This window comes from Mobula hypostoma, chromosome 5, assembly GCF_963921235.1.
Source record: "Mobula hypostoma chromosome 5, sMobHyp1.1, whole genome shotgun sequence".
Classification (NCBI taxonomy): Eukaryota; Metazoa; Chordata; class Chondrichthyes; order Myliobatiformes; family Myliobatidae; genus Mobula; species Mobula hypostoma.
Window position 1 is genome coordinate 75,043,386 of NC_086101.1, and position 13,766 is coordinate 75,057,151.

The following is a 13,766-nucleotide window of genomic DNA, read 5'->3' on the forward strand; positions in this document are numbered from 1 at the left end:
GGTACTTGTTGAAGGCTTCACTGAAGTCCACATAGATAACATATACTGCTCTACGTTCATTTACCTTTTGGGTATCTCTTCAAAAAAACTTGAATGCTTTCTCAAGCAAGACTTCCCCTGCCATGCTAACTGCTCCTAATCACACTAGGTCTGTCCAAGTGTTGGTAGATTCTGTCCCTAATAATTCTCTTATGTAACTTACCCACTACTGATATCAGGTTGACCATCCTGTAGTTTCTTGACTTGTCCTTGCGACCCTTTTTAAACAAAAGAACAACATTTGCCCCCTTCCAGTCTTCGGTAACTTCACCAATGACTAATACAGAGCTCGTAGGAAGAAGGATTATGCTTGTGAGGAGAAATAGAAAGAAACAGTTTTCTTTATATTGTCAGTTATAAATTACTAATTGTTTGTGCTCCTTGTATTTTTTAATGCGTAATGAATACTCACTTTTTGGTGAGTAATGATTTGAGAATTTTTGATTGTCCATTAATCATTTGGAACAATAACTTTGAGTAACTAATCTTATTAACTCATGAAACACAGTAAACCTGAAGGAATGAAAATCAAACATAAAAGTGCAGATGTTTTAAATCTGAAGTAAAAACAAAAAAGACACTTGGAAACACTCAGTAGCTTGGGTATATTTTCCCCCAATTATGACAAAGGATCTTTGACCTAAAAAGTTTGGCCTCGTTCTCTTTCCACAGATGTTGCCTGACCTGTTGAATGATTCCAGCATTTTTTGTTTAAAACCCGAGGTTTTTTTTTACATGAAGCTGGTCACACATGCAGTTGCACATGATGAGAAGTAGCCAGTAATACCAAAGTTATATTTGTACCTATTTTGAATGTTAACCCTGTCTTTGCTGTGTCAGAAATTTAATGTTGGATGACTTTTTACATATCTTCTTACCTTGATATGATCTTGTATCTTGTCTATCTGCATTGAACTTCCTCTGTAGCTGTTACACTTCATTCTGTTATTGTTCTACCCTCTGCTCCCTCAGTACACTGTGTCATAAATTGATCTGTATGAACTTTATGCAAGACAAGCTTTTCACTGTATCTTGGTACATGTGACAGTAACATTCCAATTCCTGGTACCAACTCTTGCAGTGGAGTTGTATTCCACATGTTACACTGAAAATTATGTGAAAGCATCTGCAGAAAGCTGTGATTTATGTTTGCTTTAAGGTCAACCATGTCTCATTCAAGACCATTTTAAAAAGTTCAGTAAGCTTCCTTCAATTTATTGAGCTTGAACTCATGTTAATTTATAATCTGAATTGGAAAGCAAGTCTTGAATTTAAGTAGCACTTCTCATGCCTTTGTAACTCCCAAAGTCCACTGAAACACCTTGAATTGTGGGGGGAAACCAGCATCAGAATCATGTTTATTATCAGTGAGATAATCCATGACATGTGTTGTTTTGCAGCAGCAGAGCAGTGCAATACATAAACATTGCTATTAATCGCAATAAGAATAAATAGTGCAGCATGAGAGCATAATAGTGAGGTAGTGTTCACAGGCTCACGAACAATTCAGAAGTCTGATGGTGAAGAGGAAGAAGTTGTTCTTAATATGTTGAATGTGCGGCATCAGGCTCCTGTACCTCATCTGTTTATGGTAGCAATGAGAAGAGGCTATGTCCTGGATGGTGTGGGTACTTCATGGTGGACGCTGCCTTCTTGAGGTATCACTTTTTGAAAATTTCCCATTTTCCCTTCCCTATAGTCCCCAATCAATTCCTTGGTCTTACTGAAGTTGTATGCAAAGTTGTTATTGCGACACCACTCAACCAGCTGACAGATCTCACTCCTGAGCATCGCCTTGTCCACCAACAATAATTGTGCCATTTGAAAATTTATAGATTGCTTTTTAGCTGTGTCTAGGTACACAGTCATGAGCAGCGTTCTAAGCACGTAACCTTCAGGTGAGCCTGTGTTGATTGTCAGCGAGGAGGAGATGTTATTTCCGGTCTGCAACTAGCTGTGGTCTCCTGATAAGGGTATCAAGGATCCAATTGCAGAGGGAGGTACAGTGGCCCAGGCTTTGAGATTTATTAATCAGTATTGAGGGGATAACGGTGTTGAATGTTCTGCGCTATAATCAATAAACAGCAGCCTGTCGTAGGTGTTGCTGTTGTCCAATTAATTTGCACTAGCAGACCTGAATAAACAGCTGTGTGTTTATGGCTATATAATTAATTTTATAATGCTGATAGTGAATCAGGAATTAGTAATAAAGTTGTGTTTAGGAATTTAATTGTGTGATTTCCATTTTGACTGAATAGGATGTCTAAAAAAAATGAGAACGATGAAAAACAGGTCTGATAGTATGTGTATTTTATTTTAAAATATTTTGGCGGAATGAGAAGATAAGTGCCAATTTTATTGAACTTGTTATTTATTGATGACAATATTTTAATAGCTTAGATTTTAATAAAATGTGTAGATACAGAGTTCTATTGGTGTTGAATGAAAAAGGATATCACTTCATATTACGAAAGTGTCATGGGACAAGACTTCTCAGCTGCACCACATGGCTGATAGTTTATACAAGTAAACCACTAAGTGGCACTAACAGCATAGCTTGTAGAAAGAATAATGGATAATCCAATTTTATAAATGTTACATAAACCATTTGGATCGATGTGTTGATTTTTTTCTTATTTTCAGTAACGATTGTTAGTCTTGGATCAGCTCTTGTATGGATCATCTAGGTCAAGGGTTCCCGATCTTTTTTTATGCTATGGACTCCTACTATTAGTTGAGGGGTCTGTGGACCCTAGGCTGGGAACTGTTGATCTAGATCTTCAGCCTCAAATTCAGTACCAATTATTTGACATTAGTGTCTGATACCAGATATTTAGCTAAAGCAAGGATGTTAATCTTTGGACTGTTTAGTACTATTAGTTAAAGTGAAATTAACATCTATCAAATGGTAGGGCATTATTAAGAATTTAACTTATACCTGTAAAAAGGGTAGCTTTCTTAACATATTGAATTATGAGGAATTCCTGGGTTACCTCAGGGTTCTTCGAGAACTTTCTGTAAACTGACTTTTCTATATGACAGTGTAGGTCAGTAAATACAAGAGTAATAGTAAGAGGACATTATTGTGTATTGGACTATAGCCAGCATGGACTTAGTTTAACTCCTACAGCTCTGCTATATATTTTATTATTTATTCTTATTTATTTTGAGATAGAGCATGGAATAGACCCTTCTGCCCCTTCAAGCTGAGCCACCCCTCCCCCCCCCCCCGCTCCCCGGCCTGCCAGCCATCCCAGACAATCCTGATTTAATCCTAAACCAATCATGGGACAATTTACGACGACCATTAACCTACCTGGCCTGTGAGAGGAAACCGGAGCACCCAGAGAAAACCCACACATTTCCCAGGGAAGACGTACAGAGACGCCTTTCAGAGGAAGATGGGATTGAATTCTGAACTCTGATGCCCCAAGCTGTAATAGTGTCGCGCTAACTGCTATGCTACTGGGGTGCCCATTTTATACAAAATGATGTAACATACACCTGGGTGTGTGTAACTACTGTCATTATATTCGTTAATTCATTAATTTGTTATTGCAGTAGATTTCTACAAACCTTCCCAATGATTCGCCCCCTGTATCAAATTAAATGGAATTGGGAACTGGAATTTGTTGTTACATATTGTTGAAAAATATTAATTCATTAGATTACATATCGCTCCCATTTATTTGTCATAGTTCTTTCATTTCATCAACTATCTTTTGTGTTGACCTGAACACTTCCTATAATTGAACTAATGGAGCATATACTGTATCTGTTTGTTAAAGAGAAGTATACATTTCTGTACTGAACGTTCCTATCTTGAAAAATTCTATAAAAACTTATGAGAGAATTTGCATAAAGTTGGATTTCCATACATTATGTCTTCTGTAACCTGCGGTGTACATGGATTACAGAAGACATGGAAAAATGAAAGAGCAGATTATTATTTAAATAGCAAAAAATCACAGCATGCTGCTGTGCAGAGGGACGTGGGAGGGCTTGTGCCTGAATCACAAAAGGTTGGTTTGCAGGTGCAGCAGGCGCAGCAGGCTATCAAGAAGGCAAATGGAATGTTGGCCTTCATTGCTAGAGAGATTGAATTTAAGAGCAGGGAGGTTATCCTGCAACTGTACGGGATAATGGTGCAGCTACACCTGGAGTACTGCGTGCAGTTCTGGTGTCCTTACTTAGAGAAATATACTGGCTTTGGTGGTGGTGGTGCAGAAGAGTTTCACCAGGCTGATTCCAGAGAAGAGGGTTTTAGACTGATGAGAGCCTGGGTTGCCTGGGACTGTACTCGCTGGAATTCAGAAGAATGAGAGGAGATCTTATAGAAACATAAAATTATGAAAGGGATAGATAGGATAGAGGCAGGAAAGTTGTTTCCACTGATAGGTGAGACTAGAACTAGAGAACATAGCTTCGGGATTCGGGGGAGTAGATTTAGGACGAAGGTGAGGAGGAACTGCTTCTCCCAGAGTGTGGTGAATCTCTGGAATTCTCAGCCCAATGAAGTAGTGGAGGCTTCCTCAGTAAATATATTTAAGACAAGGTTGGATAGATTTTTGCATAGTCGGGGAATTAAGGGCTTTGGGGAAAAGGTAGGTAGGTGGAGATGAGTCCCGTGGCCCGATCAGCCATGATCTTATTGAATGGTGGAGCAGGCTTGATGGGCCAGATGGCCTACTCCTGCACCTATTCCTTATGTTCTTATAATATGGACAAAAGCAGACTTGCTTGCTTTAATTTTTAATTTTTTTTGTAGACCATCTTAACCATGTAATGCCTTTTGTTTTTTTAAGGGAAGATCAATAGTGTGTCTTAGATGGCCAAAATTGTTTGCAATAAATATTTCTAAGCTTTTCAAATAAATCATATTCAACAGTAGAGCAGGCTCAAGGAACCAGTGGCATGCTACATCTATTTCTTAGGCTTTTTACTTTCCATTCTTCAGGATGCTATCCAGCCTGCTGAATATCTACAGAAATTTCAGTAGTATCTAGCATTTATTAAGGCTTTTTTGATGAGTCCTGTGCAGAATGGTTAGCACAATGGGATGGTGCAAATTACGATATGGGCACTTTCAGATGACATCTGATTCACAAATTTGCATGTTTTAAGTCCTGGCCTAATAATGTAGGTAAATAATCTTGGGTAGCCTCCAAGAATCAATATTCTGGGCGTTCCACTTTTACTTTGTATTCCCATTCTGTTATTCCTTTAGTGATCATATATTGACCTAGGAAAACAGACCATCTACATTTCTCCACAGCAAAAAATTCACTGTCTCTTAGCTGAAAGAATGCCTCCTCTTGCTTGAATAGTAGATGAAAAGGGAAAACTTGGTACTGGCTTCTTGTGATCATTTACTGTGGACAATACATGTGATCCTTCTCAGTCATATCCTATGAATGAGTGGATATTGCTCAGAAGGACCTTTGTTTCAAAAGCTAAGCGATAATTGTGTGAAAGAGGGTCTAGGAAAGTCAGACCAAGGTTTTTGTCTACCTTGTGATTATGAAATACCATGTGGCTGATGAAAGAAAGTGTGCCTGCTATTGAGAAGTTCTCGTAAAGAGAATTTCCATTTAATTCCAGAAGTCGGTGAGTCTTCCATTTAATAACTTTCATTGTAGTGTACACAATGCTTGTTCTACAATGGTGCTGGTATTGACTTCTATTATTATCTGACCTCTAACCTAATTACTTATTATTTAAAGTAGCAGATCCAGAACTGAACAGATTGACAAAACCAACTAGCTTGCACTGAGAATGTCGATCCCAATTGTGTCATAACACCGGAAATCTTTATTTGTTTATTTATTGATAGATACAGCATGGAATTGGCCTTTCCAGCCTTTTGAGTCATGCCACCCCAAACCCTGATTCACCATAGTCTAATCACGAGACAATTTACAATGACCAGTTAACCTACACAGTATGTCTTTGAACTGTTGGAGGAATCCGGAGCACCTGGGGAACACCTGGGAGCACATTCCACAGGGAGGATGTACAGATTCCTTACTGAATGGCACCAGGATTGAACTCCAAGCTCCAGAGTACCCTGAACTGTAATAGTGTCATGCTGACCACTACACTACCATGGTGCCCAGAGCTAGTGTGAAGTTTCATTTATATTTTGGCACACTTTTTACCTTGGCTTAGTTTGAAAAGTATTCCCTTCCAAACTTTATATCTTTTTGCACGTCTCATAAAGCTGCATATTTTAATAATCCAGACTGTAAAAGAGTGTATGGAAACAATAACAGCAATCTGCTTTACTCCGTAAGCCATACTGTATAATAACATGGAAGATGCTGTTATTCAGTTCCCAGAAATAAGAACATCGAGTTGAATTCAACAAATGAAAAATGAGTACTTTGAGTTTCAGTGGTTGTTTTTATAGCCAGGTTAAATTGGGTGAAGTACGCTGAGAAATTCCAACAACGTAAGGATGAGAATGCTTTGGATGCCATTTTCTCAAATCCTCAGATCTTGAATTATTCTCATTGTTATGAAGAAAGTAACTCCATGTATGATAGTCATACATAGCAAATATTGTCCTACAAATGTACTTTAATTATTATTTCTTGAAATTTTTGATTACCCAATTCAGTTAATTCTCATAACTGAGAAAAAAATCCTGCAAGTTACTTATGTAACATTTAATTTTTCATCTGTGTTGATAAAATGTGCTTATACTTTTGTGGTCCATTAAATTTTGATTTATTTTTCTTTTAGAGCATAAAGTGATTATCGTGGGGTTAGACAATGCTGGAAAAACAACAATTCTTTACCAGTTGTAAGTATATAGTCTGTTCCAGAAAGCTTTTCTCCCTTAATATTAACAAGAATGTATTTTTGACAATGCAGATTTTTGTTTAGTTTTAAATGTGATACTGACTATATGATATTTTTAATGTAAATTTTGCAGAGAATACTGCTATATATGTCTAATGGTGTTTCAAATCTTAGCAGTACCCTCCCTTTTCCCTCTTTGAATTCAGAGGACAATTAACTATGTTGTCCTGACGAAGGGTCTCGGCCTGAAACGTCGACTGCACCTCTTCCTACAGATGCTGCTTGGCCTGCTGCGTTCACCAGCAACTTTGATGTATGTAACTATGTTGCCTGATCACTTACTGGTGCATTTAAATTGATGGTGATCATGAATTTACCATATTCACTCCACTGCAATTGCTATCATGGAGGCCAGTGGAGAATAAGCCTGGTAGTCATGATACAGGATTTTGGACTGGAATGTTCCATACCAGCTTCAATTTATTCTTTGTTTGGTTTCTGAAATGAGAAAATAGGTTTAATCCTCCAGAATAAATGCCTGAAATTTCCCATGTAGGTTAATGTTTCAAACTTATTGTGCATCTTGGTTTGCTGTTGTTTGTTCTCTGTTTAATTTCTGATCCTTGGGGGTCTTCTAGGAGTCAAGAATGGCGAGCAGTCTTAATTCCAAGATTTCAATTTATTTTAGAGTACAAACAAACATACAAATAATAAGTATCGTAAATAAAGAGCTGAGGAACTATGCTAAGAGGAGAATTAATGTAAGACAAAGGTATTAACATAGCACTCTGAAAAATCTCACTTTAATAGATGAGATACAGAAAATTCCTTATATAGGAATGAATGAATTAATAGGCTACATAATTAAAACAATTATATCATGTGGGTAATGTGCAAATACTTAGCCAATAAAAATGAGTAAGGTGATAAACGGTTAGTTTAGCTGCTATACCACTTTCTTCCATGTGTGAAAGATGCATGATTTTGTGAAGAAGTGCAAATCTTATGAAAAGTATTATTTATATTAAAAAAAGCAGTGGTTTCCAATATAATCAAGCATAAAACAATTGTTTTATGCTTTTTTGGGGGAAATGCTAAACAAAATATAAAAACCAAGTGAGCATTTTGGAGCCTTGCATTCAAGATTTAATCACCTATTTATGCATACATTACATATTAGAAATCTACGCTTAGTGAAATGTTTCTTTGTATTTGTTTTGAAGATGCTAAATAATTGGTGTCAGGACAGCTTTCAGCTCTGAAATATCCTTGCAGTTAATTTGGACCTTGATGATTTATCATAGGATTTGGTTCCTCTCTCAAATTGGCAAAATACAGACTGATCACCAGGTTGTATCTTTACCTCTCAAGGATATAGTTTCAAATTATTTATAATAAAAGACATTTGGCAATCTTTTAAAGCTGATGCATTTTACAGGGTTGATGTACAGAGGGAAATAGTTATATAAAGTTCAAAGTAAATTTTATTATTAAAGTACATATATGCCACCATATGCAACCCTGAGATTTATTTTCTTGTGGGCATACTCAATAAATCTATAGAATAATAACCATAACAGAATCAATGAAAGTCTTTTCAACTGGAGTGCAGAAAACAACAATCTGTGCAAATACAGAAAGAAGAAATAATAATAAATAAACAATAAATATGTTGGATGGGATGCTGAGGAAGCCAATAGCTTGCTTATCGAATATAACAGTTGAGATATCATGTGCAGCTCTACAAGGCAATGGTTCGGCCTCACTTGGAATATTATATGTAATTCTGGTTAACACACTGTAGAAAGTTTGTGTTAGCACTAGAAAGAGTGTCAGAAACAATTCACCAGGATGTTGCCCAGAGTGGAGGGTTTGAGGTACTAGGAGAGGTTGTATAGACTGGTATTGTTTTCACTGAAGCACAGGAGGCAAAGGGTTAACCATATGTAGGTTTATAAAATTGTGGGGCATGTAGGGTAGATAGTCAAAATCTTTTTGCAAAGTTAGGTTAGTCTGAAGCTCGCTGGCTTAGGTTTATGGTGAGAAAGGAAATCTCAGAGGTGATAGTAGAGGGTGATAGTTAAATGGAACAAGCTGTCAGAGGAAGTAGTAGAAGCAAGTACAATTGAAGCATTTAAGTGACATTTGCACAGGTGCATGGATAGAGGGATATGGGCAAAATGCAGTAAAAAGAGAGAGTCATTAAACCATTCTTCAAATCACCTCCATGCCTAATGGCTTACAGGAGCTAAGGGAGACAAATTTAGGTTACCCTCTTTAAGGATGAAGGGAGTTGAGTGAGTGTGACCAGATGTACCCACTCAGGTGAAGAGACCAACCCTGTGACATTGGTTTGACTCCTGAGACCAAATGAAACTAATGAAATTAAATAAAAAGGGCCTATTATCATACTGTATGACTGAATGACTAAATAAGATACAAGATTTGAAGCCGAAGTGCACTTGGTCAGGAGTGCTGAAAGAAATGTCTGCAAGTATAAGAGTACTGCACTATTTGATTTGCTGTAACTTAGTGGAATCATTGATTCAACTAATTTAGGTGGATTTGGTGGGCAATGCTTTAGATCCCAATGTTTTTCTTTCTTTTTGCTTCTACTATTTTGATCTGTATGAAGGTCTGAGGTTTCCACTGACTTTTGAAATTCAGGGCGCTATGGTAGCGTGGAGGTTAGCGTGACGCTATTACTGCTTTAGGCATCAGTCTTTTAAGGAGGCTGTACTTTCCTCTCTGTTGAACACGTGGGTTTTTTACAGGTGCTCTAGTTTCCTTCCGCAGTTTAAAGACATACTGGTTATTAGGTAAATTGGTCGTTGTAAATTGTCCCATGATTAAGTTAGTGTTTGTCGGAGGTTGCTAGGTGGTGTGGTTCAAAAGGCTGGATGGGCCTATTCCACATTATAGCTCAAGAAATTAGTAAATAAATAAAATTGATCAAACCAGTGCAAAAGTTGGTTTTAAAAGCAGATTAGGATGAGCATGAGTGAGTTTTCTTTAAATCTGGTTCTAAAAAAACACCTGAAACCAGCAATACCTCTGGATTGGAGATGGTTATAGTGTTTTTGGGAGTGCAGGCAAGTTAGCCATTTGTTTTATTTTAGTTTTCTAAAAATTGACCAGTGTATTCCTCGGTATAATTATTTAATCAATTTTCAACCATCTTTTAAGATCAGCTTTCACAGCTAAAGGAATAGGTCTAGAAGGGAACTTTTTGCAGTGATGAATTTGATAGCATTAACGGACATCTACAAATTAAAAATATTTGGTCTTGATTTTAAATTAGAAATTGCTTCAGATACTTTCATTTTCTTTTGGTTGGTAGGAAGGTGCAGAAGGAAGTAAAGAAATCAAGAAAACACTTTGCTTTCTTGTTCACTGTTTGTTAATTTAGGAAGCAGCTTGTTCACTATGGACAACAAGCATTGTGTGTGCTTGTCCCAGGAGGAAAAGTGTTGTGTTAGTGTTGTTAAATGGATTTTGGAAAAAGAGGAAACCATTTCATTTAAAACAACAAATGTCCATGTAGAATCAAGTCTGTAGCACAATCCTCTTTGCTTGGATAACGCAATTTTGGCATATGATCCATCATTCCATGACGTTGGAATACCAGTTCCAGCATTCTTAGTGACATGGATAGACTGTTCTTTGATTGGGATACTTAGTTAACTACTCACCTTGTCTGATGTTTTCTCAAACATTGTGAAAACTGTGAAGGACTAGTTGATATTTAAAGATGTATATAATTTGAATAATATTGTCTCGCATATTTCGCATTTTCTGATGGTTTTCTTTCCTACTGTGGGAAAGTGAACAAAATTGGCCCGACTCCTGCCTCCGGTCCCTACATCCTGCATCTCCAGTGTAACGGAGCCAGCATTTAAATTGTCCAAACAGTGGATTGTGTCTTGCATTAGGACCTGGGTCCTGGCCCAGCCCAAAGCCATTCTTGACCTCTCCAAATCAGCTTGGCGCTTGGAGCATCCGAGTTAGTTGGATGGGCATGAAAATTCCTCTCCAAGTCAGATTGGCGCTTGGAGCACCCGGGTTAGATGGATGGGCATGAAAACTCCTCTCTAAGTCAGCTTGGCGCTTGGAGCACCCGGGTTAGTTGGATGGGCATGAAAACTCCTCTCCAAATCAGCTTGGCGCTTGGAGCACCCGGGTTAGTTGGATGGGCATGAAAACTCCTCTCCAAATCAGCTTGGCGCTTGGAGCACCCGAGTTAGTTGGATGAGCATGAAAACTCCTCTCCAAATCAGCTTGGCGCTTGGAGCACCCGGGTTAGTTGGATGGGCATGAAAACTCCTCTCCAAATCAGCTTGGCGCTTGGAGCACCCGAGTTAGTTGGATGAGCATGAAAACTCCTCTCCAAATCAGCTTGGCGCGTGGAGCACCCGGGTTAGTTGGATGGGCATGAAAACTCCTCTCCAAATCAGCTTGGCGCTTGGAGCAATCCGGGTTAGTTGGATGGGCATGAAAACTCCTCTCCAAATCAGCTTGGCGCTTGGAGCACCTGGGTTAGTTGGATGGGCATGAAAACTCCTCTCCAAATCACTCGCTCCTTTTCTCTCTGTGTTGCTTCTGCAATGCAACAGCATGGCTCATCCCTTGAATTTGCTTCACCTTTGCTTACCTCTTCATTGTTTGCAATGATACTTAACCACAATTTATTTCAGGAAAGGTGTTATTAATAATGTTTTTTGTTGAATTTCTTGCCTTTCAAACTACCAGTAAGCTGTCGCTGGTCTTCAGTGGCACCATCTTAAACTGGAAAAACTCAGCAGATGAGGCAGCATCTATGGAGGGGAATAAACAGTTGATATTTTGGGCCAAGACTCCTCATGAGGGAGGACCTGATGAAGAGACCTGCCCTGAAATGTTAACTGTTTATATAGGATTGAGATTCAAGATTATTAAATGTCATTTCCAGTACACAAGTGTAAAAGAGAACGAAATAATTGTTAACCTGGATCCAGTGCAGCAGGAAAAAAAACCATTATAAGATAAAGAACATAATAAAAAAAACAGCAAATATAAATATGTAAGATAGCATAGAAACATTGTCTATAAATTGACACTAGGCACAGGAGTGTACATAAGGTGACTATCAGGAAATGTTAAACTAGTGGTGGATGAAGATGTGGAGTGGTAGGTTTGTGGGTGGAAGTGCTGATCAGCCTTACTGCTTGGGGAAAGTAACTTTTTGAGTTTGTTAGTCCAAGTATGGATGCTATGTAGCTTCCTCCCTGATGGGGGTGAGAGAAATAGTCCATGAGCAGGGTGGGTGGGATCCTTCATGATGGTACTGTTCCTTTTTTGGCGCTTTGATTCGTACATGTCCTTGATGTCGGGTAGGATGGTTAGCCAATTTTGTACTGAATAATAGAGCAGGTTCAAAAGACTGAATGGTCTTCTTTCTTTATTTTATACTGTATACTACTGTTTTCTGCTGAGGGGATTAGTTGTCATCTCACTCCCAAGAATGTATGGCAGTCAAATTTACTCATGTGTTTCCATGTTAATCATTTAGTGTGTGACTTTCCTTATGTGCAAATACTTAATAATTGGTGCAGAATTTATTAAAATCATGTTTGGATATCTTGAGTGACACACGACTGCAACTGCACGGTGATTAATGGTTGATTATCTGATTACACAATTCTGCCTGTTGTATTGACCATTTCTGCAGTGGTATGTTAGTGTAGTGCGTAACTAAAATGTTGTTCAGTTCTTGAAGTTAATGCTTGATTCTAAATCATCTTCCTCTTAAGCCCGTCTGGGACATAGGCCACCAACAGCAGCTTGCCAGAGTTCTCTGTTCTTGGCCAGTCTTTCAAGTTCAAGTGTAGCCCATGTACAGTGCCTAAGGTATTCAGGCCCCTTCCCCCCCCCCCCCCAGAAGTTTTCATGTCTTACAACTTTACAACATTGGATTACAGTGAATTTAATTTGGCCTTTTTATTACTCTGATCAATAGAAAAACACTTTTGTATCTAAGTGAAAACAAGTCTACAAAATGATCTAAATTAATTACAAATATAAAACACAAAATAATTGATTGCTAAGTATTCACCCCCTTCAAGTCAGTATTTAGTAAATGCACCTTTGGCTGCAATTACAGCCCGAGTCTGTGTGGGTAGGTCTGTATCAACTTTGCACATCTGGGCACTGCAATTCCACCCCCCCCCCCCATTCTTCTTTAAAAAACTGCTCAAGCTCTGTCAGATTGCATGGAAATCTTGAGTGAACAGCCCTTTTCAAGTCCAGCCACAAATTCTCAATTGGACTGAGGCTTGGACTCTGACTTAGCCACTCCAGGACTTCAATTTTGTTTTTAAGCCATTCCTGTGTGGCTTTGGTTTCATGCTTGGGGTCATTGTCTTGCTGGAAAACAAATCATCTCCCAAGTTGCACTTCTCTTGCAGACTGCATTGGGTATTCCTTCAGGATTTCCCTGTATTTTGCTGCATTGATTTTACCCTCTACCTTCACAAGACTTCCACAGCCTGCTCTAGTGAAGCATCCCCACAACATGATGCAGCCACCACCATGCTTCATGGTTTGGATGGTGTGTTTTGATTATGTGCAGTGTTTGGCTTATGCCAAACATAGCATTCAGTGTCTGATGGCCAAAAAGCTTCATTTTGGTTTCATCAGACCATAGATCCTTCTTCCAGCTGACTTCAGAGTCTCCCACATGCCTTCTGGCAGAACTCTAGCTTAGGTTTCATGTGAGTTTTTTCCAACAGTGGCTTTCCCTTTACCCCTCTCCCATAAAGCTGTGATTGGTGAAGCACCCGGGCAACAGTTGTATGCGCAGTCTGTCCCATCTCACCCACTGAAGCTTGTAATTCCTCCAGAGTTGGCATAGGTCTCTTGGTGCATCTACAAAACACTGACTTGAA

At 38.6% G+C, this 13,766-nt stretch overlaps 1 protein-coding gene across 1 annotated transcript in view; it reads left to right on the forward strand.

The window, feature by feature from the left end:
* The window catches only part of arl5a (ADP-ribosylation factor-like 5A), a 46,952-nt gene that overhangs the window by 4,848 nt on the left and 28,338 nt on the right, over positions 1-13,766 (forward strand). The window contains exon 2 of the mRNA XM_063047532.1: positions 6,784-6,844. Coding sequence (XP_062903602.1) covers positions 6,784-6,844 — 61 coding nt within the window. The remainder of the gene's footprint in view (positions 1-6,783; positions 6,845-13,766) is intronic.